This window comes from Oncorhynchus keta, chromosome 7 (genome assembly GCF_023373465.1).
Source record: "Oncorhynchus keta strain PuntledgeMale-10-30-2019 chromosome 7, Oket_V2, whole genome shotgun sequence".
Classification (NCBI taxonomy): domain Eukaryota; kingdom Metazoa; phylum Chordata; class Actinopteri; order Salmoniformes; family Salmonidae; genus Oncorhynchus; species Oncorhynchus keta.
In genome coordinates this window covers 23,116,226-23,142,452 of record NC_068427.1, presented here as the reverse complement: position 1 = coordinate 23,142,452, position 26,227 = coordinate 23,116,226, and the positions used below count along the sequence as shown (strand labels likewise).

At 42.9% G+C, this 26,227-nt stretch overlaps 1 protein-coding gene across 1 annotated transcript; it reads left to right on the top strand.

The window, feature by feature from the left end:
• Positions 1-1,016: 1,016 nt before the first annotated feature.
• LOC118374998 (tetraspanin-7-like) lies at positions 1,017-10,711 on the top strand. The gene is made up of 8 exons (XM_035761493.2): positions 1,017-1,204; positions 7,898-8,086; positions 9,490-9,564; positions 9,707-9,802; positions 9,885-10,040; positions 10,109-10,192; positions 10,385-10,465; positions 10,557-10,711. Exons 1-7 carry the CDS (start codon positions 1,031-1,033, stop codon positions 10,451-10,453), a joined length of 843 nt encoding a protein of 280 aa, XP_035617386.2. The 5' UTR covers positions 1,017-1,030; the 3' UTR covers positions 10,454-10,465; positions 10,557-10,711.
• The last annotated feature ends 15,516 nt before the right edge of the window (positions 10,712-26,227 follow it).

Below are 26,227 nucleotides of genomic sequence, written 5' to 3'. Positions count from 1 at the left end.
GCAATGGCTGAACCGCGCCCCGCCCTCTTAATAACCGCGTCTCCATTGTCCGGTATGAATGAGTCATACACATCAGTGGGAGTGGTAGTGACTCCAGTGCCAGCATTTTCTGCTGACAGGTTAGCTAACGTTACCGGTAACGCATCATATCGACTAGAATTGAATGACGTTTAGGACAAAGTGGCGAACAGCGATTCATTTAGTTTTACTACATTATATCACCATCCGACTGTCTACCGTGTTGCATGATAGGAATAATCTATACATTGACTTTTTAATATCAAAATGCCTGTCAAAATGTTGAATTCACGTTCAAGCACACACAGCCAGACGAATTATTTATAACTATTTCTGGTGTTCAGTAGCCTTCCAGGCATTGATGCATAGTCGTTTCTTTGTGCTTGTGTACTGCATTGACCACAGGGTGGCATATAACTCCCAGATCTGACTCCCTACCACTTCTTCTACAACTAGACAGAGTAGGTTAGGCCAGGGGTTCCCAAAGAAGGGTCCGATGTACTGCAGGGGGGTGTTTGAATTTAAAAGTATGGTAATTTAAGCCTGTAAAATGCTAAATGGTATCTCTGCCCTAAGGCAAAATGCTTAGAATTGCAGAACATTTGCTTTAAAATGTTATTTCTGACGCCAATAGGGGGTCCTTTAAAATGTTATTTCTGACGCCAATAGGGGGTCCTTTAAAATGTTATTTCTGACACCAATAGGGGGTCCTTTAAAATGTTATTTCCCAGGGCCTGACACTTGATTAGTACAACCATGCACTGCATAAATCATAGTAAGACTGCTTGTATGCAAAAAATAAATAAACGTTGAACACCGTTCTATCGTAATGAACGCAACCCTGACTGCTAAATACTGCCCTTGGGAACGCACGCCAAGAGGGTGTAATGGAGCTGTGTTGTTTCTCGGGTTATTTGCTCCACAGATCAGATCTACGAACAGATAACACTTGTCAAAGCGAATCTCACCTACTATTCCGGAGAAAGAATATCTGACCCTGTATCAGTGGTTAATGGGGCAATTTTGGCGGTTGCGCTGTGAATGTCCTCCAGCGGAGAGTCATGGTAGTGCAAGGTTTGCAGAAACCTTTTCAGTTTACTGTGGTATGGCATTGGGCATAATGGAGACCAAACCAGTGATAACCTTTCTCAAAACCCTCCTCATCGTTTACTCCTTCGTATTTTGGGTAAGTTAACGTTACCCTAGGTTTATCCATTCCCCAATGTAAGCCTTGGGGAGATAGTTATCGTTGTAGATGCAGACATGTGCGGTGTACCCGTATAGAAAATAAATGCATGCCCTCCATGACGAACGGGGTAGCCTACCTTTATTTTTCTATGGATGATTCATTCAGTTAATTCGAGGGTGGACGTTCTTCTTTCTAGGACTTCTTGCTACCGTACATGTAATGCTATAAATGTGTTTCAGCTGTGCCTTTTGTGACGATGACTTATCGGGTAATGTTTACAACTACACGCTTGGCGAAATGCGACATCCTCAGCTGTCCAACCCAGCTGTAGGCTTATTGCGCACATTGTCACCGACTCCAGCTAGCGAAATGTTGCTCTCTATTTCGAAGTTGTCAGTATGACCTCAATACATATGCATGGCATATGCGTCGAATATAGAGCGCGGCAGCTTCTCTGTGGTGACAGAGATGGGCAGAGGTTATCAGTCGAGGCTGTTGATGCAGGCAAATCAGCAGCCACTCATGTAACGGTTTCTGTCTGGTCCATCATTTTGTGCGTAGCTAACATGGAAGTCACCCCGTCAATGCCAAGGCAACAGTATGCATATGCTCTCGTCATTGGTCATTATACCAGCATACAATGTTTTGTCATTGATTTAGACTAACCATACTGGATATGTGGCACTATATAGCCCCGACATGGATGTGCACCTGACTTTGTAAACATAGCCTACAGCCCATTTGAAATGATTTGTCTGCATCCTGTTAAGTTGTTTGTTTTAATCATAGCCCCTCTATTAAATTAATAGGATCTCTATGTCATAAACCTTCAAAGATCCAGAATGATGTGAAAATGGCAGCCATTTTGGTCAGGGATAAATCCAAACCAGTCTAATTGGAAAGAATGGCCGTATAGGCATAGGTCAGGGCTATTCAACTCTTACCCATTGAGGTCCAGAGCATGCTGGTTTTCTACCTGATAATTAATTGTGGCCACCTAGTGTCCCAGGTCTAAATCATTCCCTGATTAGAGGGGAACAATACAGTGGAACTGGCATTGAGGTCCAGAGTTGAGGTAATGCATTTCTTGCTTTTACTTATGCTGGAAAATTAAAGTAATTCATGTGATATTAAAAAACGGTGTAATAGAAATACTGTCACTGCAAAATATTGTCATATAATAATAAATACAGTTTATACTGGTTGTATAAAACAGAAAATATGTATAAATAGCCTTTAAAATATATGTAAACTAAATAAACCCTAAATGTCTACATTTGTTGTTTTCTTCCAAAGCTGGTGTAACCGATGTGAAATGGCTAGCTAGTTAGCGGTGGTCCGCGCTAATAGCGTTTCAATCGATGACGTCACTCGCTCTGAGGCCTTGATGTAGTTGTTCACCTTGCTCTGCAAGGGCCGCGGCTTTTGTGGCACAATGGGTAACGATGCTTCGAGGGTCATACCATAGCATGTATTTCTTGAGCCAACTCCTGTGTCTATTAGGCTCTATTAGGCTACATGAGAAACAGTAGCCTACAGATGGGCATCAAGTTGGATGGGTAACTTGGTAACACATAAGCAATCCCTCTACAGTCAAACCAAAAGTAAACAAACTCAGTGTGTATTTGCAGCTCTTATCCTGAGAGATATCTTTGTTAGACAAGGATAGAGTGATGCTCCTTCTACACCTTGGAATGGGCTGAAATGGGCTGAGGTCAAAGGGCTGGGTGTCTACACCTTGGAATGGGCTGAGGTCAAAGGGCTGGGTGTCTACACCTTGGAATGGGCTGAAATGGGCTGAGGTCAAAGGGCTGGGTGTCTACACCTTGGAATGGGCTGAAATGGGCTGAGGTCAAAGGGGTGGGTGTCTACACCTTGGAATGGGCTGAGGTCAAAGGGCTGGGTGTCTACACCTTGGAATGGGCTGAAATGGGCTGAGGTCAAAGGGCTGGGTGTCTACACCTTGGAATGGGCTGAGGTCAAAGGGCTGGGTGTCTACACCTTGGAATGGGCTGAAATGGGCTGAGGTCAAAGGGGTGGGTGTCTACACCTTGGAATGGGCTGAGGTCAAAGGGCTGGGTGTCTACACCTTGGAATGGGCTGAAATGGGCTGAGGTCAAAGGGCCGGGTGTCTACACCTTGGAATGGGCTGAAATGGGCTAAGGTCAGAGGGGTGGGTGTCTACACCTTGGAATGGGCTGAGGTCAGAGGGCTGGGTGTCTACACCTTGGAATGGGCTGAGGTCAGAGGGCTGGGTGTCTACACCTTGGAATGGGCTGAGGTCAGAGGGCTGGGTGTCTACACCTTGGAATGGGCTGAGATCAGAGGGGTGGGTGTCTACACCTTGGACTGGGCTTAGGTCAGAGGGGTGGGTGTCTACACCTTGGACTGGGCTTAGGTCAGAGGGGTGGGTGTCTACACCTTGGAATGGGTCAGAGGGGTGGGTGTTGGTGGTGGTTTGAAATTCTCCAGATAGTTTGGTTCCCGAGTTTCACTGTCTTCCGGCGAGTGCTTCAGACTCTAGTTCACACGCTGTGGTCTCCAGTAGTGCAGTTGGCAGACTTGGGGTATGTGAGACACTGGCATGTTTTAATGTTAAAAATAGACCTCCCCCACTCCCCGAGGAGACTGGTGGGAGGAGCTATATGAGGACAGGCTCACTGTAATGGCTGGAATGGAATAAATGGAACGTAGTCAAACAGGTGGTTTGATACCATTCCATTCCAGCCATTACAATGAGCCTGTCCTCCTATATCTCCTCCCACCAACCTCCTCTGATTTCAATGTCTAGTTTTGATTTACATTTGGTTGAGTGTTCAACTAATGTGAATTATGTGTGAAATCAACAAAAAATGTCACCATGTCATTGGAATTACATTAAAAGTTGGGTGAAAAAAAGTGAAATTCCCTTAGGTTGATGAGTTTTTGCAAATCCAATCAGTTTTCCACGTTGATTCACTTTAGATTTTTTTGTTGTTTTTGAAATGCTATGGAAACTACGTCGATTCAACCAGTTTTAACCAAGTGGGCCATATTTTCTCTTTTGGGGACTGGGGGGAAAGGGGTCATTCATGTTGTCATGGCTGCTGGGTTCTGAGTAATCTCCCAGATTGCATTGGAATTTATTAGTTAGATGTTGCCTCGTTACCTATGATACAGGGTCCTAAGTTTTCTTCATAACCCTAATGGTTCAGATTGTTAGTCATCCGATCCTAGAGCTAGGACTAAGGGCAACCTCTACAATGGTCGATTGCATCACAACAACAACATCATCACTTCCTCCAGCCCTAGCCTGGGTTCTGTTTTCAACAACAACATCATCACTTCCTCCAGCCTTAGCCTGGGTTCTGTTTTCAACAACAACATCATCACTTCCTCCAGCCCTAGCCTGGGTTCTGTTTTCAACAACAACATCATCACTTCCTCCAGCCCTAGCCTGGGTTCTGTTTTCAACATATGACATCAGCTGTATTGCATGCAGACAAACACACTGTCTAGTCTATCTTCTGGCCTGACTATCAATGTAATAGGGGCTCCCGAGTGGCGCAACAGTCTAAGGCACTGCGTCTCAGTTCTCGAGGCGTCACTACAGACACCCTGGTTTGAATCTAGGCTGTATCGCAACCAGCTGTGATTGGGAGTCCCATAGGGCGGCACACAATTGGCCCAGCGTCGTCCAGGTTTGGCCGGTGTAGGCCGTCATTGTAAATAAGAATTTGTTCTTAACTGACTTGCCTAGTTAAATAAAAAACATAGATGCAAGGATTTTTATAATACAAATACAAGATAGATAGATTGATAGACATTGATCAATCAGTAGAGGGATAAGTATACTGGTACAACGACAAAGAAAACACACTCCTTAACACGCAGAACTCAGGGCCATTGGACAAGGGCTTACATATGACCACCTGTTGTCATCTCACCGCAGGACAGCTGGCATGAACATGTGACTATTAGTGTGGGAAATTGGCTTGTGCACTTATCTTATGTGTGTGCACCCACTTATAACTTGTGATTAAGATATTATCATTTCTCACAAAGTCCCAAAAGATTCTGAAAAAAAATACAAATTTTCTTGAATCCCTTGGTAAACGGTATTTACATGATAGTTAGCCTACCTGATAACTACTTTTTGTTTTATGTTTATAGAAATCTGCAAGCAATTCTTGAATATCAGCGATAATAGAAGAGTAGAATAAACCATTATCAAGGCAGTATTTTTATAATGATGGCAGATAGTCCTGTCTATCCTGAATGGTCATTAAGTACAAGCTCACACAGGCCACGAGGTGGAGCATAATTGATTCTCTGCTAAATTCGCTACGCACATTGAAACCGCAAGACTTCCAACAGTGATAAATGTAGGAGCATTGACATTATACTGTGTACATTATGTAGTACCAGCTATACAGTTCAGAGGGGGATCTGAGCTTGAATCATTAATGCCGTGTTTGTGTTTCCACTCATTACTGAAATGAGCACTTTGGTCTGTGTTGGTGTCATTACTTATGAATGGTTGAGAAATAAACATATTCAGAGATAATAGGGACATTTTATTGATTTAGGTCTGTGGTGGTGCTTTATCATTTTGTGGTTTTTAAGGGATTGTAGTGCCTCAGTCTTTTCATTTTTGAAGAACAGTTCAGGTTTCGAGGGCAGTTAGTACATTTAGACTTATGGAGAGGGAGGGGGTTTGCCACCTGCTGTTCATATAAGGCTAGAAAACAAAGAGAGGAGGAGAGGGAGCTTTTTTGTATGTTTTGGCTGAGTTCTGCTTGGATACTGCAGCACCTCAGAGATGGATGTCTGTTACCATGGATACAGTTTAACTCTGGCCCTGCCAGCCAAACGGTCCCTGTCCTTGACACCTCTCCTAGTGTTCTTCCATCCCAAACGGGTGCACATGTTTGTCCCAGCCCAGCACTAACAAACCTGATGCAACTAATCAAGGCCTTGATAACTAGTCCTATGATGTGCAGACGTTTGCTACAGTGGAGCACTGCACCTCATTCAGGTAATGATAATACATTTAGACCACCATTGGGCCTGACACCTGCCAGTAAAACTATATGTCACATTGTTTGTGTGCCTGTGTGGTTCTGCTTATGTGGATGTATGACAGCCGGCAGGAGAGAGGGACCTCGTGGTGGGGGGTAGGGGGCTGATGATGAGTTGGCAACAGGCTTTGCTAGTTCGGTGGCATTAACAGATCGGCACCTCTTCTGTACCCCCTCCCAAAAAGCAGCTGCCCCCCAGCTGGGACACGGGCATTTAGCTGGCCCACACAACACTCCTTTATGAGTGGCCTTCATTAGAAATGCTAAGAGCAGTGCCACAGGAGGAAGCGGCTCGCTCTGGATCAAAGGGTCCTTTTGATTCGCTCCCTCTTTGTGTGTGTGCGCGTGTGTGTATGTGTGTTCCACAGAAAAACCTCCCCCCATTCCATCCCTCTCTCTGTCTCTGCACTCCCCTCTCTGTTATGACACCTAGAAACAACTGCTATTTGCTCCTTGGTCAGAGAGGACAAGCTGAAAGGTTGAAATAAGTTATCACTTATGTGAGGGATAAATAACAAGGGGCTATGCGTTCTGTGTAAAATAATGAACGACGTGTGGAAGGTGTGTTCCACAACGCATTAGCGGAGTGAAACACACCTTCCATCGAGTTGTATTATTTTCCAGAGAAAGCATAGAGCCCCGAGTTGATTATCCCTTTTATACCATGGCTATAATTTAACACATTTGCAATTAGAAATGTGTTCATTTGCCAGTAGGAATGAAGTTTACTAGATAGCTACAGTAGTTGCCGTGGTAACCAAACAGACTTGCTAGTTTAGCTAACTGAACCATGAGTCCTAGCTTGCTATTATGAAAATCAAATTCAACAATACCAATACTGTTTTCAATTTGACTTTTGCTTTCAAAAGCAGCTCAAACAAAACATGTAAAAAAATAACCATAGCCATTGAATTCTACCGTGTTGTAGGGAAATAATGCACGCTTTAGAATGCCCTTCAAACCAATCAGAAAGGAGTATTCCATGGTATAATTAAGCAATAAGACCCGAAGGCTTGTGGTATATGGCCAACATATAAGGGCTGTTCTTAGGCACGATGCAACGCGCCTTTGGCCGTGGTATATTGGCCATATACCACAAACCCCAGAGGTGCCTTATTGCTATTATAAACTGGTTAACAACGTAATTAGAGCAGTAAAAATAAATATTTTGTCATACACATGGTCTGATATACCACCGCTGTCAGCCAATCAGCGTTCAGGACTCAAACCAGCCAGTTTATAACTACATTTAAACCTGCTATTATCTTAGATCTGTGTCCAGGGGAAACTTCATTGTCCCATACTGTGGAGAGGCACAGGGTGGGTGGCTATGCATTGTTGAGACATGGGGGGTGTTCTCTAGTCTTTGGTCTAAGCACGATCAGTAGGACCATCAGTCGCAGCACTGCACTCTGCTGGCTGAATAGTGTACCTCTGGATGTCAACATCTGTCTGGCATCTTCTCCCCTCTCCTCCTCTGTCTCCTCCATCTGCTCTCTCACCTCTTTCCACCCATCGTCATCACCCTTCGCTCATATATTTCAACTTTAATACCTACCCTCTCTCTGTCCTCTCCCCTTTCACTCATCTCCTTTCCTGCTCTGTTTCTCTCTTTCTTTCTGTTCTCCAGATCACAGGAGCGATCCTCTTGGCAGTGGGAGTATGGGGGAAGTTTATGCTGGGCCCTTATATCTCTCTGATAGCTGAGAACACCACCAACGCTCCATACGTCCTCATCGGCACTGGGACTGTCATCATCGTCTTCGGCCTGTTCGGATGCTTCGCCACCTGCAGGGGGAGCCCATGGATGCTCAAACTGGTGAGGGGAGAGGGAGGAGAGAAGCATGCAGACAGACACACACACACACACACTGAAGCTGGGAATCTGCAGGTGGGGTTGTGAAGCATTGTTTTGATACTGATTAACCCAGAGCAGTTGGAGAAACAATGATAATTATCTACACTACCATTCAAAAGTTAAGGGTCACTTAGATATGTCCTTGTTTTTGAAAGAAAAGCACATTTTCTGTCAATTAAAATAACATAAATTTGTTCAGAAATACAGTGTAGACAATGTTGTAAATTACTATTTTAGCTGGAAACGGCAGATTTTTTATAGAATATCTACATAGGCGTACAGAGGCCCATTATCAGCAACCATCCTGTGTTCTAATGGCACGTTGTGTTAGCTAATCCAAGTTTATCATTTTAAAAAGCTAATTGATCATTAGAAAACCCCTTTTCAATTGTTAGCACAGCTGAAAACTGTTGTTCTGATTAAAGAAGCAATAAAACGGTCCTTCTTTAGAGTAGTTGGGTATATGGAGTCCTCAACTGGTAGCTTCATTAACTAGTACCAGCAAAACACCAGTCTCAACGTCAACAGTGAAGAGGTGACTCCGGGATACTGGCCTTCTAAGCAGAGTTCCTCTGTCCAGTGTCTGTGTTCTTTTGTCTTAATCTTTTCTTTTTATTGGCCAGTCTGAGAAATGGGTTTTTCTTTGCAAATCTGCCTAGAAGGCCAGCATCCCGGAGTCGCCTCTTCACTGTTGACGTTGAAACGGGTGTTTTGCAGGAACTATTTAATGAAACTGCCAGTTGAGAACTTGTTAGGCATCTATTTCTCAAACTAGACACTCTAATGTACTTGTCCTCTTGCTCAGTTGTGCACCGGGGCCTCCCACTCCTCTTTCTATTCTGGTTAGAGCCAGTTTGCGCTGTTCTGTGAAGGGAGTAGTGCACAGCGTTGTACGAGATCTTCAGTTCCTTGGCAATTACTCACATGGAATAGCCTCAATTTCTCAGAACAAGAATCGACTGACAAGTTTTCGAAGAAAGTTCTTTGTTTCTGGCCATTTTGAGAATGTAATCGAACCCACAAATGCTGATGCTCCAGATACTCAACTAGTCTAAAGGAGGCCAGTTTTATTGCTTCTTTTAATCAGGACTTCAGTTTTCAGCTGCGCTAGCATAATTGCAAAAGGGTTGTCTAATGATCAATTAGCCTTTTAAAATTATAAACTTGGATTAGCTAACACAATGTGCCATTGGAACACAGGAGTGATGGTTGTTGTTTCCAACTACAATAGTAATTTACAACATTAACAATGTCTACACTGTATTTTAGATAAATTTGATGTTATTTTAATGGACAAAATGTTTTCGTGTGTGTGTGTGTGTGTATTCCCCACTCTCTACCCATCTCTCTCTATCTCTCTACAGTATGCAATGTTCTTGTCCCTGGTGTTCCTAGCTGAGTTGGTGGCTGGGATCTCTGGCTTTGTTTTTCGTCATGAGGTCAGTTTCTCTATTTGTAATACATTACCCACAATTCATCTGGCCCCATCTCAGCCACTTACCTGCCAATAGAAATATGTCACATCACGTGTGTATGTGTGTGTGTGTGTGTGCCCGCGTGTTTGTGCGTGTGTGTCCACAGATAAAGGGAACCTTCCTGAGGACGTATACTGACGCGGTGTTGAACTATGATGCTGAGGATGAGAAGAGCCTGGTTGTGGACAACGTCCAAAGCAGCGTGAGTCACAACAACAACAAAACTACTATTCTAACAACAACACACAATTCAATCACATCTCTGTTTGTGTGTCTCTCTCCAGCTGCATTGCTGTGGGGTGTACAACTACACCAGCTGGTTGGGCAGTGTGTACTACCCTGCTAACGGCTTTCCCCTGAGCTGCTGCTCCAACTCCTCTGACTGCAGCCCACAGGACCTCCGCAACACCACCATAAACCACACCAAAATCAACCAGCAGGTGTGTGTGTGTCTGTGTGTCTGTAACCATCCACTGTGTTACACACTAACCCGTCCCCTGTGTTTCAGGGCTGTTATGAACTGGTCACCTCCTTCCTCGAGATCAACATGGCCATCATTGCAGGAGTGACTTTTGGCATCGCCTTCTCACAGGTGAGATAGAGAGAATGCACTTGTGTGTTGATATGAGTGCTGTTTTTAAGGTCTACTATATTCTAAAGCAGTGTTTCCCAACTCCAACCCTCCAGTACACATTTTATTGTAGCCCCGGACAATACAAATGTGTACTGCTGGGGGTATGTTGAAAAACACTGATCTAAAGTTATCTCTCTCTCTCCTTCTCAGTTGATTGGCATGTTGCTGGCATGTTGTCTGTCCAGGATCATTACAGCTAATCAGTATGAGATGGTGTAGCTGGGAGAGCAGGTTAGTGACTATTCTCTCACTTACACACACACGCACACACTATACACACACACTATAAACACATCTAAGAGCCTATGTGTTTTTTTTTTAGGGAGATGAAGAGGAGAGGGTGAACAGCATCTTGGTAGACTGGGACAGAAGATCCCCACAACACTAGCACATTGTATCACTAACCCCCTCCCCCCTCTCTCGCTTTCTCCCCCTCTCCCTCCCTTTCTCGCTCTCTCTCTCTCACGTTCTCTCCCCTCCCCCTCTCTCTCTCACCCCCCTCTCTCACTTCCCCCCTCTCTCACTTTCTCTCCCCCTCTCTCGCTCTCTCTCACTTTCTCTCCCCTCCCCCTCTCTCTCTCACTTTCTCTCTCCTCTCCCCCCCTCTCTCTCTCACTCCCCCCTCTCATTATTGTAACTTATTGTAAAAAAACACCATTCCTTAATGCTACTGTGCCATGAGCTTCTCTCAGTACCTTAAACTCCTCCACTGAATGACTCTGCTGGTAAAAGTTGCAAGTAAGCACTGATCTAGGATCAGCTTACCCTCCCCAACACAAGATTGACCTTGGACCAGCATCTAGGGGCAACGTCCTCCTACTCCATATGAGCATAGCAGTCCCTGACACTGTGGAGAAGTTTCCCTGAGGCACAGGTCTAGGATCAGCTCACCCCCACCCTTGATGCTAACTTTAACCATTAAGATAATGAATTAATATCTGACCCTGCATTAGTGCTAAGGGGCAACGTCATCCTTCTCCTTAGCAGTCTTTGACCCATGTGTCTCCCTGTCCTCTCACAGTTCCCCCTTGTGGTCTGGCATGCTCCATATAGGCCCTAGCATCTCCAAAGCGATGCACATATTTGAATAGACATTACATTATTAACCCACATAAATATATACAGTAGCCGACATACACTGTATTTTCATGATGTTCCTAATCACTGTAAATACCTAAACGTCAGACATTTAGAGAAGATATGTTGATGAAACATTGAGAGAGCATTTGGAGCTAACTTTAGCCTTTCAGTTGCATCTTTGCTTTTTTTTCTGCTACATGGATGATATCTGACAATTGTGTCCATATCTATGGCATTAGATAACAATGAACTGTGCAATTGATTTGGTCTGTGGATGTGTAAATGTGGCTTACTCTGGCTGGTGGGAGAAGCTATAGGAGGACTGGCTCATTGTAATGGCTGGAGTGGAGTTAAACGTGGTTTCATATGTTTGATATGTTCCATGTATTCCATTCCTATAGATCCTCCCACTTACCTCTGTCTTACACGCTCCTAGGTTATTTATCATTTATTATAATAACACATCATGATGTGTGTGTGCCGACTTTGGTCTGGAACACTGTGCTGTTTGGATTTATTTGTATGTTCTTGTAATATTTGTGTGTTTTAGTTTTGTCTGATTCTAATAGTGTTATTTATTGATTTTATTGATGTTATGTGTTTTTGTGCCACATGTTGAGATATATAGACCTATGTTTACATTTTGCTTAATTTATGTATTGTTGACATTTCATTTTTTTGTATGTCTGCCTTGCGATTGTGCATCTTTGTGCACGTTTGTGTGTGAGTGAGTGAGAAAGAGTAGAGGTGGAATCCCGACATGAGTGTTTAACCGTGAATAGGGTATCATTTGAGATACAGTCAATGCTCATATAGATGTACGGCTCAGGTCAATGACACGATTTCAACGCTCCGACCGGGGCCTCTTATGGTGTTGTGAATGTATGTATGTCCATGTCTTAGAGTCATGACAGAGGCAGCTGGGACCTCTGCTATAGACGGGTTCGCTGACAACGTCATGAAAACATTGCGTGTGCTTCAAAGGGGCAAAAGCTGTGTGTTGTGCTTCTGGATGACCAGATAGCTAGCAAAACTGATGTGTGGGGAATCGAAAGTGGCTCGTTTGCTCTTGTACTTGTCTTGTTGTGAGGTGTTTTGACTTATGCCACGTCACATCTATGCTATTATGGCAAAGATTTGCGAGCTAGCTAGCTCATTGTGCAATTTTATTTATTTTTTCAGTAAACATTGGAGACGAAATATAGTTTACCTGTGATCAACAATCCAAGCCAACCCTGTATGTTTTGCCCCATTAGTTGTACATGGTTCGGTTTTGTTGCTGAACAACCAACCCGTCTATACAGGGGATCTCAGCCCTGGTTCTGGGTCTCCCATGTATGCTGTTTTCACTAATGACTCAGATTTACAATACTTGGTTATTAAAATCTCAACTATTTTGCATGAAATCTTTTTATGGAAGGGATTACTGGTATGTACATAGAAATTGCATGGTAAAATGGTAATTATACAATAATACCTATGAATAATTTATTTGTTTCATTGATACTAAATTAGAGCACCATTCCATATACCAGGTAAACAACCGGTAGCTGAACCTTTAAACAAAATGCTACCAAGAACTCCCAGTGTATTGACATTCATTTCCTTCCCTAAAATGGATGGATTATGTGAAATCCTGTGAACAGGTTGGGTCCCCAGTTTCCCTCACCTCCAGCAGAGTAGAAAGCCAGTTTACTGTAATTAAGCAGACCACTAAATCCTACCAAACGAACAAAACAAATGTGTAAAAGTGACCAGTCAATAAATATTGCAATCCAAAGTTGCAGCGTTAAGGAAAAGCTAAAACGTTGCTTTGTCGCCAACCTTTTTAAACAACTCAGCACCAGCTATTATAGCAAGCCAACAGAGAGAGGCATCATGCATATCCTGTTTAAAAAAAGATGTATCCGTTTTTTGGTAAAACATTTAGTTGTTGTTTGTTGTTGGCTTTACCTAGCCCAGATAAGTTCCCAACCTCATAACTAGCTACCAAGAAGTTGTTTCAGGCTATCAATCAAGTTAGAGTAGCTAGCTTGTCTAACTATCTTAGTTGGCATGCATGCTGAAAAGGCTGGTAGATTTTTAGAAAAGCAAGCGATTAATAAATGTACTGAATAAGACTCACATTCCTTTCCATCTTTTACTCAGATTTTTGCATAGATGCAGAGAAGAACATTTGTTATTTAAAACAAATAGACACCAGTCATGATTATACAGACAGCTCAAGAGGTTTGCTTAGATATTTTGAAAAATACAAATATTTTTGACAAAATGATTATGGCTCTAGATGGCAGGAAAAAAGCTGTTTTCAGGTGGTTGAAAAATGCTAAATGATCCATCTTCCCATCACTCCAGACCCCCCCCAGACATCCTTATGTAATTTGTGCCCACTCAGATTTTTGGGGTGCATGACACCCCTGCATGCCAATACAGTGTGTTCAGTTGTTGATATTGTAACCATCAGTGATCACTGTATTAATAAATGATCGTCATAACTTTACTGCTGAATCGCTGTGTCTCGTTCTTTTTGTGTTTGGAGTGATGGGTGGTGTATTCTCTACACTCTTTCTCTCTCTTACTCCTTCTGTCCTCTTATTCTATCCTTGCCCTCTTACTTTTCACCTCCATTATCCCCCTGCAGCTCTCCCTCTTCCCACCTTTTCCCTCTCTTCTTCCCTATCTCTAACCTTCCTACCTCTCTCTTTCTCTGTGTTAAAGAACTCTGCCATGAATCAAATCAAGTCAAACTTTATTTGTCACATGCGCCGAATACAACAAGTGTAGACCTTACCGTGAAATGCTTACTTAACCAACACCGCAGTTCAAGAAGAGTTAAGAAAATATTTACCAAATAAACTAAAGTAAAAAATAATAAAAGTAACACAATAAAATAACAATAACGAGGCTATATACAGGGGGTACCGAGTCAGTGTGCGGGGGTACAGGCTAGTTGAGGTAATTTGTACATGTAGGTAGGGGTGGGGGAGTCAATGTAAATAGTCCGGTGGATTAACTGTTCAGCAGTCTTATGGCTTGGGGATAGAAGCTGTTAAGGAACCTTTTGGTCCTAGACTTAGCACTCCGGTACCGCTCGCTGTGCGATAGCAGAGAAAACAGTCTATGACTTGCGTGACTGGAGTCTCTGACAATTTTATGGGCTTTCCTCTGACAAAGCCTATTATATAGGTCCTGGAAGGCAGGAAGCTTGGCCCCATGGCTGTATGTACTACCCTCTCTAGCATGTTAGTATGAAGCAAAAGCAGGAGAATTGACTCGTTAACAAGACAGGACGTCATTGCTCACTAGGACGTCATTGTTCAGTGCCACAACAAGCACACGGATGCATTTCGCCTCCTTATGTCCTGGTTTTCTCACAGATCTGAAACACTGGTTGGAGTTATTGCTACACAACAAAACAAGTCCTTTCTGGACTGCTAAGCCTATACAAGGGATGGCCAAAACTCCTGGTCCTTCTGTAGCTCAGTTGGTAGAGCATGGCACTTGTAACGCCAGGGTAGTGGGTTTGATCCCCGGGACCACCCATACGTAGAATGTATGCACACATGACTGTAAGTCGCTTTGGATAAAAGCGTCTGCTAAATGGCATATATTATTATTATTATTATATTTTACAAGGGATGGCCAAAACTCCTCTTCAGTAAATCTATACAAGTGATGGCCAAAACTCCTCTTCAGTAAATCTATACAAGGGATGGCCAAAACTCCTATTCAGTAAATCTATACAAGGGATGGCCAAAACTCCTCTTCAGTAAATCTATACAAGGGATGGCCAAAACTCCTCTTCAGTAAATCTATACAAGGGATGGCCAAAACTCCTCTTCAGTAAATCTATACAAGGGATGGCCAAAACTCCTCTTCAGTAAATCTATACAAGGGATGGCCAAAACTCCTCTTGAGAGCTACTCAGAATGTGAAAAAGTCTTAAATGTTCCAGATAGAAATGGAATGAATAGAGCTGACACAGTTCTCTATTCTACATGTCTTAATTTTCATTTTCACAAAGTGGCTAGGAAGACCAAAGAGAGGCTACTGACAAATAAAGTGAACAATAATGCTAGATGTTAAATTTCACTTCAATCCAGTTAACTGATTTGTCCCCAAGAATGCTTATATATTTTTATTACATTTTAAATGTGTTTTCCATTGTTTTTCAAACTACAAAATAGCATAAATCACATGAACTACGTTACTTGACTTCAGACTGACCATTAAAAAATATTCAGTGTCACTTGCTTTGTGTGTGCAGGGCCGTCTCTAGCCTTTTAGGGGCCCTTAGCGAGATTTGGTTGGGGGGCCCCCCACCCTTGCAGCAAAACATTTTAGTGCCCCCCCTCTTGACAATGGAGAGAGAATTTTAAGTTTTAAAGTTAATTTCCTGCAATTTTACACATGTTGCCATGTGGCGTAGAGAAAATGTTAGCAGTTTTAAAGCAAGTTTTCTGCAATTCTACACATTTTGTCATGGGGCAGAGAGGGAACATTGCAATTTCACAGCAAATTCTCCAGTGTTAAATCAACACTGACAGTGTTAAATTTAACACTGGTCCAGTGCCTATACATGGGCCACACTTTTCATTGTTATATTAACACACTGCTTAGCGTAAAGCATTCTTAGCATATTTCCCTTAGTGCCTTGCATTTCGAGTGAATTGTAGAGTTACCACCCATGACTATATTTGTTAGTGACAGGGTAAGGGTTGTTGCATTCATACATTTTCAATTATGTGGTCTTCACCAAGTCAGATCATAAGTGAATATGTCATCATTACAAATAAAAACATATAAACACATATCAAGTATTTATAAGGCCTTATTTTGAGGGCCTAGATTTACACTAATACAATGGCCTGAAATTCATGGTTTTTAATTCTGCCCATTTTGCAAGGTTATAGAGATCATTTCAGCAATTTTAAAGCTCATTTCCTGCAATTCTACACATTTTGTAATGACTTATGCTATGTTAATATGATATCGGAGTGAGAATGACTAACAAAATCAATGGGGGCTCCCTGGAGGTCATGGAACCAGTCCTGTGTGTGTACATTTGCGTGTGTATGTGTGCATCTGTGTGTGTATATATATGCATGCATCTGTGTGTGGGCTATATTATTTCTCCGTTGTGTGTGTGTGTGCATGCATCAGTGTGTGAGCTCTATTCTTTCCCCCAACTCAGCAGGAGTGTGTTTGCTGGTGGGGATCAGACAGAAAATGACTGTCATTACATACTCTCCTGTGGTTACCAAGCCCCTCGCTGCACTACAGTGGAGTGGTTACACACAGAGAGAGAGAGAGAGAGAGAGAGAGAGAGAGAGAGAGAGAGAGAGAGAGAGAGAGAGAGAGAGAGAGAGAGAGAGAGAGAGCAAGAGAGAGATGGGGGGTCAGACAAGATAAACACATTTCCATATTTGTGTCCACATTGAAGCAAATCTACTCTATTTGAAGTGAAGTATCTTTGAGCTCCTAGACCACAGAGGGTTCAGACTTTTGCACTTCGTTTTTTTTTTTCAACATCAGAAATTTAAGTCAAATCTATGAGGTGAGACTGCAAAAGAAGTCAATGATTTTTTTGACTAACCACAGGATGGCGCTTAGGTATCAGTACAAACCTTAACAACTGATACCAAGGTGCTCTGTTGGCTGACTGAGCTGTGTTGATCTTATGCTACTTGACATTAGGAAGTCTGCACTCTGATGGCTCTGGAATGACCCGGGCAACTTCTCCCTGTCTCTGTTTCTGTCTGTCTCTCTGTCTCTGTCTCTGTCTCTGTCTCTCTCTCTGTCTCTGTTTCTGTCTCTGTCTCTCTCTGTCTCTCTCTCTGTCTCTGTCTCTCTCTCTCTCTCTCTCTCTCTCTCTCTCTCTCTCTCTCTCTCTCTCTCTCTCTCTCTCTCTCTCTCTCTCTCTGTCTCTGTCTCTGTCTCTGTCTCTGTCTCTGTCTCTGTCTCTGTTTCTGTCTCTGTCTCTCTCTGTCTCTCTCTCTGTCTCTGTCTCTGTCTCTCTCTCTGTCTCTCTCTCTGTCTCTCTCTCTCTCTGTCTCTCTGTCTCTGTCTCTGTCTCTGTCTCTGTCTCTCTCTCTCTCTGTCTATGTTTCTGTCTCTCTCTCTCTCTCTCTCTCTCTCTCTCTCTCTCTCTCTCTCTCTCTCTCTCTCTCTCTCTCTCTCTCTGTCTCTGTCTGTCTCTGTTTCTGTCTCTCTCTCTGTCTCTCTCTCTGTCTCTGTCTATGTTTCTGTCTCTCTCTCTCTGTCTCTCTCTCTGTCTCTGTTTCTGTCTCTCTCTCTCTGTGTGTCTCTGTCTCTATCTCTCTGTCGCTCTCTGTCTCTGTCTCTGTCTCTGTCTCTGTCTCTGTCTCTCTCTGTCTCTGTCTCTCTCTGTCTCTGTCTGTCTGTCACTCTGTCTCTGTCTCTGTCTCTGTCTCTCTCTCTCTGTCTCTCTCTCTGTCTCTCTCTGTCTCTCTCTCTGTCTCTCTGTCTCCCTCTCTTTCTCTCTCTCTCTCTCTCTCTCTCTCTCTCTGTCTCTGTCTATCTCTCTCTCTCAACTCAATTTAATTCAAGGGCTTTATTGGCATGGGAAACATAACATTGCCAAAGCAAATGAAGTACATAATAAACAAAAGTGAAATAAAAAAATACAAATTTCCAGTAAACATTACACTCAGAAGTTCCAAAAGAATAAAGACATTTCAAATGTCATAGTATGTCTATATACAGTGTTGTAACGATGTGCAAATAGTTAAAGTACAAAAGGGAAAATACATAAACATAAATATGGGTTGAATTTACAATGGTGTTTGTTCTTCACTGGTTGCCCTTGTGGCAACAGGTCACAAATACTGCTGCTGTGAAGGCACATTGGTATTTTACCTAGAAGATACTGTATGGGATTTTATCAAAATTGGGTTTGTTTTCAAATTCTTTGTGGATCTGTGTACTCTGAGGGAAATATGTCTAATATGGTCATACATTTGGCAGGAGGTTAGGAAGTGCAGCTCAGTTTTCACCTCATTTTGTGGGCAGTGAGCACATAGCCTGTCTTCTCGAGAGCCAGGTCTGTCTACAGTGGCCTTTCTCAATAGCAAGGCTATGCTCATTGAGTCTGTACATAGTCAAAGCTTTCCTTAAGTTTGGGTCAGTAACAGTGGTCAGGTATTCTGCCACTGTGTACTCTCTGTTTAGGGCCAAATAGCATTCTAGTTTGCTCTGTATCTTTGTTAATTATTTCCAATGTGTCAAGTAATTATCTTTTTGTTTTCTCATGATTTGGTTGGGTCTAACTGTGTTGCTGTCCTGGGGCTCTGTGGGGTCTGTTTGTGTTTGTGAACAGAGCCCCAGGACCAGCTTGCTTAGGCGACTCTTCTCCAGGTTAATCTTTCTGTAGGTGATTACTTTGTTATGGAAGGTTTGGGAATTGCTTCCTTTTACAGTTGAAGTCAGAAGTTTACATACACCTTAGCCAAAAACATTTAAACTCAGTTTTTCACAATTCCTGACATTTAATCCTAGTCAAAATTGCCTGTCTTAGGTCAGTTAGGATCACCACTTTATGTTAAGAATGTGAAATGTCAGAATAATAGTAGAGAGAACGATTTATTTCAGCTTTTATTTCTTTCATCACATTCCCAATGGGTCAGACGTTTACATACACTCAGTTAGTATCAGCCTATGTTGGTGTAAATGAGTTAATAGACCAATAAGAAAGAGAGTTCCAAAACCTCTCTGACAATAACAGCTAGTTTTCAGTTTTCTCCCTCCCCACTCAGACCACTCCCAGATAGTTCTAGCAAAATTCTTGCTTGAGAAATTGCCCTTTGAGAAGAGAAGAGATAAAAACAGCTCCATTGAAACTTTAAGCACGCCACGTCAGACACAGTGTATAGGCTATATGACAAGATCATGTGACAGGACTGCATAAACAACCTGTCAGATGTTCAGATATGTCACGTTCTGACCTTTATTTCCTTTGTTTTGTCGTTATTTAGTATGGTCAGGGCGTGAGTCGGGGTGGGCAGTCTATGTTTTGTTTTTCTATGATTTTGGGGATTTCTATGTTTCGGCCTAGTATGGTTCTCAATCAGAGGCAGGTGTCGTTAGTTGTCTCTGTTTGAGAATCATACTTAGGTAGCCTGAGTTTCACTGTTTGTTTGTGGGTGTTTGTTTTCAGTGTCTGTGTTTGTCGCCACACGGTGCTGTTTCGGTTTGTTCACGTTTATTGTTTTTGTATTCATAGTGTTCAGTTTATGTTTTTTAAATAAACAACCATGGACACTTAGCACGCCCCATATTGGTCCGATCCTTGCTACACCTCTTCAGAGGAAGAGGAAGAAATCAGCCGTTGCAAGATAGTGAGGCATGGCATCAGCAACTCCTTGTCAGATCAACGTAGCCTTTGTCTGAGATTCAACCGATGGCAGAGAGTATATTTCCGCATGGCGCTTTCAGAAGCACGATTGATTCTAATCATAGTGACTGAATAGGCTGCTCAACTGGTCTATTAAGATCATACTGTTTAGTCAAATGTTTGCAGTGAGTATGTTCTGGACCTATCATAACCCAGTCCATCCTCCTACATCAAACACCATAATTGAAAACACCAATAAAACCATTGTTTTTTTTAAGGCTATATAGGCTTTGGGTCAACCTTGAGCTTCGGCTTTGGGTCAGCCGTATGGAAGCAGCAGAACACTGTGAGGCTCTCCAGCCGTGACATCTGTGTGTCTGTCTGTGGTGTGGAGGTGCGGAGTTGGGGACAGGAAATGATGAGGGCGTGGGTGGCCGTTACCCAGGGAGACAGCTAAATGAGAAATTCTCATCTCGTTACGCAAATTACCGGCATATCAGCATGTCAGTGCGTCCCCTAATAGAGGGCACGTGCCGTCATCTCCCGGCACCGTGCCAACCCCCTTCTCCTCCCCCGCTCTGCGTGACTTAATGGGATAGGGAGAATTACGTGTCCTGTGAATCGTGAACATGGAATGCACCATTACACATTGCACACACACAGTTTAGCTGAGCATAAACTGTAAATGACCTGTTGATTACGATAGACTCGTCCCTCTCTCTCCCATTTTCTCTCTTATGATGCTCCCTCCCTCTCTTTCGCTCTCTCTTGCTCTCTTGTTCTCTCCTATATCTATGCTGTCCATCTATCTCTCTCCCCATCTCTCTCAGCCTGTGGGATGATGACACCAGCTGTAATCAGTGGGAGTCAAATCCCTCACATGCAATTGAGGAATGTCTCCTGTAATCTACATTCATGAGTTAAATTCACACATTGACACCCCTCATGTGTGCCAGCTAATACAAAGCTTTCCCAGAACATAAAGGAAGGGGACATTTTAATCTAGTTCCTGGTTGTGACTGTGAATGAACATAAGAAGAGAATGTTTTCCAGACATGAATAGGTTGTTGTTACCAAGTGTAATCCAGAAACATTCAGATGTCGAGGACTTGGGTCATATTTGTGTACTTCTTCTTCTTCTTCACGTGTACATAGAGTATATGTGTATGTAGGCTACCCTTAACAAATGGATGTCACTCAAATGCTTTTTCACCTTAAGTTTATCGACATCTTTGAAGAAAACAATTAAATCCACCTTTTTGACTTGAAATCAGTCCAACCCTCCGGTCACGGCCGCACCGTCCTGGGTGGTGCTGACCTTTATATTTCCTTATCTGATCTAGGATCAGCCAAGCTGCACTGTAAAAAAAAATGTAGTTGTTTCATCTAATTAGTAGGAGAAACATTAAAACAGAGTAATAAGCACCACCAACATTAGACAACTATACAGAAAAACCCTCAAATTCCTGAAATAAGTCAATCAAATCAATGATGAGAGAATATTCAGATGAACTGATAATTGACACAGATATGGTGGCATAGCATGAAGATTGGAATGCTGTGAGTTCAAATCCCAGGTTAGGACATGCTAAATAATAATTACTGTATAAATTAACATGCACAATGTAATCATGTATGTCATCGTGTGTCAAATATGTACATTGAAATGATTGTATATCAAAAGCACCGTGTGTGTAATTAGTTCCACAGCCATTTTAGTGAAGATGCCCAAATAATCATTTCTAGTTGAATAAACATGACAATACATTTTAAGTTCAGGTAACTTTACTTGAGTAAAGTAAAAAAAGTCTGTGTAACCAGTTACTTAATAATAATTTGTTGAAACTGTGCTCAAAATGGTGTGAGGTTTTGTAAACCGGAAGTGACAACACCCCAAAAATGCAGATGATATGTGACATTCATTACATTCCAGAGAGAGAGAGAGAGAAAGAGAGAGAGAGAAAGAGAGAGAGAGAGAGAGAGAGAGAGAGAGAGAGAGAGAGAGACACACAGAGAGAGACACAGAGAGAGAGAGAGAGAGAGAGAGAGAGAGAGAGAGAGAGAGAGAGAGAGAGAGAGAGAGAGAGAGAGAGAGAGACACACAGAGAGAGAGAGAGAGACACAGAGAGAGAGAGAACTATATTGCTTATTGGGAAACACAAGCACAAACACAAAGCAAAATGCAGTGCTATCTGGCCCTAAATCGACAGTACACTGTGGCTAAATATTTGACCATGGTTACTGATCAAAACCTTAGAAAAACCGTGACAATGTACAGGCTCAGTGAGCACAGCCTTGCCATTGAGAAGGGTAGACACAGGAAAACCTGGCTTCCTGTAGAGGAAAGGCTGTGCAACCACTGCACCACAGCAGAACTTGAGACGGAGCTGCATTTCCTGACAAAATGTAAAAAATATAAAACAATTAGAGAGTGTCATTTTCCCAAATTTGAAACCCTTATTCAAGGTTTCAAAGACCTCCCTGGTGAGAGTAGGCTACCCGTCCTGTTGGGGGAGGACGCAGAGAGCTGTGGGTTGGCAGCGCACTACATTGCTGCCTGCCATAAGTTGAGGGACAGTGTCTGACAGACCTCTACTGTATGCTTATTGTTATTGTTGAATGTATGGTTATTATGACACTTTGTTATTTTTACTGCCCCTTTGACGATTTTGATTCCCATTTTTATATTGTAAATATCCAAAATAAGCTTTGGCAATATGTACATTGCTACGTCATGCCAATAAAGAAAATTAGAGAGAGAGAGAGAGAGAGAGAGAGAGAGAGAGAGAGAGAGAGAGAGAGAGAGAGAGAGAGAGAGAGAGAGAGAGAGAGAGAGCAGAGTGGTAGGGGGCCAGATGGTAAACAGAGCTGAGAGGAATTGAAAGAGAGAGAAAGCTTCTTCTACTTTCCCCAATGCACAGGTGGTCATCTCCACCCTGCTACCATGACAATACTTCCACCCTACTACCTGTCGTGTCTTTGGCTATTCCGGATTAAGTGATATGACATGCTATTCTATAAAATAATTTCTTCGTAATTAATATTACCTGATTGAGCTAATCATGTAAATGTAATTAACTAGAGAGTCGGGGCACCACAAAATAACATTTATAGAGCTGTTATCTTCCAAATAAACTCTTAAAGACCTAGTAATATTTTACATCAATAGCAGTCAATATTAATTGTCACCTTAATTCAGTCTCATCTGAAAGTTGTAAATTCTTGGTTATCTTCACGAACCCTGGCTAACAAGTTGAATCAGCAATACAAAATTGGGTTTAATTATTTATTTACTAAATACCTAACTAATCACACAGAATTACACATACACATAATTAATCATAACTTGATTACAAATTACGTCATAAAGGAAAACGTCCCTAGCGGGCGGAACAGATATGACAGCTTGTTACACAAAAGAAAAGGGTCTGGGTTTGAGTGAAAGAGCGGGAAGACTGAGGAACAAAGGGCGAAGCTGTGCTATCGTAAATACAGTATCTTATGCATTCTAAATTACCGCCCATTTGGAAAAGGAAAATGCAATAAATATTTACTCTGAGCTGCGCTTCAGTAGGTTGGTGGTAGATGGAAGGCTGTGTTGCCAAACCGAGTCCTTTGTTCTTTGAAGAATGTCTCTGGTGGTCAATTGGATACGTTGTAGTAATGTCGTTGTGTGATAGACGGAATACTCTTTCTGTTCCTTCCTAACCCTCGTTTGCAGCTGCTGTTGCTAACTCAACGGCTAGGAGGTATCACTTCTGTAGTGAATAAGAGTTCAAAGTTCATACCATTCGCAACCAAAATTCACGCTGATGTTGGCTTCGTTCTGTAGTTATTAACTGAACCATTCTGACATTGGACCGTCGTCCTCACATTCTCGGAACAGCAGGTTATATTGTCGTCAAGGCTTTATATAGGAAGGGAGAGGAGGGCGTGGTTGAAGAGTTTTATAGCCCATGTCCCTTCACAGGGGCGGGCCACTGATTGAGCAGAGCCCTAGCCTTATGAAAACCCAAATCTCACATTTTAGAAGCTAAAATCACATTTCATCCCATCACGAATAATTTCATATTCAAACATTTAAATTGAACAACAATTCCATGTGAATCCGATAACTCTGATGTGTAGACATTCCACTGTAGAGTTCATGTCATCTTATTATTGATGAGAATGTCTCAGATGACAACCGAACTGACATCATATTCATTATTAAGTACCACCGCAAATGTTCAATTGGTCGGATTACCAGAATATAGTTCATTTCCCCCCACCTTCTGATGTTCCCAGAATCTCTATGTTAACCAAAGGGTTTGCAAATGTAACATCAGTAGGGTAGAGAGAGGAAAAAGGGGGGAAGAGGTATTTATGACTGTCATAAACCTACCCCCCAGGCCAACGTCATGACATACCATACAGCGGGTAAACGCATGTATTTCCCGTGTCTGTGCCTCAAAACCAAATGTCTACCTGGTCCACCACTCCACCCTGGACAGCCTTTGCGACCAGGTCCACCTATACAAGGCAGCAGTGCCCAACTTCGCCCAGACCCTAAAGAACATCGCCCCAACCGCAGCCCCAACACCTCACATAGGAGCAACAGATCAACAGACACCACACTCAGACCTGCGAGACACTCTCACAAACCAGTGGGACCCCTCTCCCAAATCAACCATGCCCACACCCCATTTAGGCCCCCTCAGATCAGACCTATGCACCCCCTCCTGCCCACCCCATGCCCCCCAATCCCGCAAAGAGGACCTCAACATGAAAGTCACGCATACACCCAGGCCGTGAGCTGGCAAACAGGCCCAACCCCCACTCTTACACTAGCCCAAGCCAATGGCATGTACCAGATGCTCAGCAGGCTCTGCTCAGAACTTACTGGTCTGAGGTCAAACCACATGACTAACAACATTGGACACGTTATGGAACACAAAGCCTTCCCTATCTCATCCTGGAATATCCCATGCCTGACGTCATCTGCCTTTGGCCTAAAGAGCAGGAACCTGGACTTTACATGGTATTGAGGAGATGTCCCCACTGGTTTCCCTCTAGGTTACAGAGAGCTGGTAGTCCCATCCACCAAACTACCAGGTCTGAAACAGGGAAGGGACTCAGGGGGTATGCTAATTTTAAAGAAGACAGCTTCTCCATCCTGGAGAGGGAAATCAATCATTTCCAGGCCCAAGGACATGTACTAGTCTGTGGCGACCTAAATGCCAGAACTGGACAAGAACCTGACACACAGGGGGACAAACACCTACCTGGAGGTGACAGCATTCCCTCCCCCATATGCCCCCCTAGGCACAACTACGACAACATAGCCAACAAAAATGCCTGCAGCTCTTTCGCATGCTGGGTATGTACAGTTGAAGTCAGAAGTTTACATACACCTTAGCCAAATACATTTAAACTAAGTTTTTCACAAGTCCTGACATTTAAGACTAGTAACAATTACCTGTCATAGGTCAGTTAGGATCACCACTTAATTTTAAAAACGTGAAATGTCAGAATAATAGTAAGGAGAGCAGCCTCCCGGGTGGCGCAGTGGTCTAAGGCACTGCATCGCAGTGCCACCAGAGACTCTGGGTTTGAGCCCAGGCTCTGTCGTAGCCGGCTGCAAATAGGAGGTCCATGGAATGCAATGCACAATTGGCCTAGCGTAGTTAGGGAGGGTTTGGCTGATAGGGATATCCTTGTCTCATCGCGCACTTGTGGCGGGCTGGGCACATTGCCTGCTGACCAGGTCGCCAGGTGCATGGTGTTTCTGACACATTGGTGCAGCTGGCTTCTGGGTTGGATGCACGCTGTGTTAAGAAGCAGTGCAGCTTGGTTAGGTTGTGTTTTGGAGGACGCATGTCTCTCCCGAGCCCGTATGGGAGTTGAAGCGATGAGACAAGACAGTAACTACTAACAATTGAATACTATGAAATTGGGGGTAAAAAAAGTTTTAAAGAGAATGATTAATTTCCACTTTTATTTCTTTGATCACATTGCCAGTGGGTCAGAAGTTTACAAACACTCAATTAGTACTTGGTAGCATTGCCTTTAAATTGTTTAACTTGGGTCAAACATTTCGGGTAGCCTTCCATAAGCTTCCCACAATAAATTGGGTGAATTTTGGCCCATTCATCCTGACAGAGCTGGTGTAACTGAGTCAGGTTTGTAGGCCTCCTTGCTCGCACATGCTTTTTCAGTAAGCACACAAATTTTCTATAGGCTTGAGGGCTTTGTGATGGTGACTCCAATACCTTGCCTTTGTTGTCCTTCAGACATTTTGCCACAACTTTGGAAGTATGCTTGGGGTCATTGTCCATTTGGAAGACCCATTTGCGACCAAGCTTTCAGTTCCTGACTGATGTCTTGAGATGTTGCTTCAATATATCCACATATTTTCCCATCCCCATGATTTCATCTATTTTGTGAAGTGCACCAGTCCCTCCTGCGGCAAAGCACCCCCACAACATGATTTTTTACCACCGTGCTTCACGGTGTTCTTCGACTTGCAAGCCTCCCCCTTTTTTGCTCTTAACATAACGATGATGGTAATTATGGCCAAA

Coding starts and splice junctions, on each gene's coding strand:
- LOC118374998 (XM_035761493.2), top strand. CDS start 1,031: ATGGGGCAATTTTGGCGGTTGCGCTGTGAATGTCCTCCAGCGGAGAGT. Junction 8,087..9,489: donor GCCCATGGATGCTCAAACTG/GTGAGGGGAGAG, acceptor ATCTCTCTACAG/TATGCAATGTTCTTGTCCCT. Junction 9,803..9,884: donor TGGACAACGTCCAAAGCAGC/GTGAGTCACAAC, acceptor GTCTCTCTCCAG/CTGCATTGCTGTGGGGTGTA.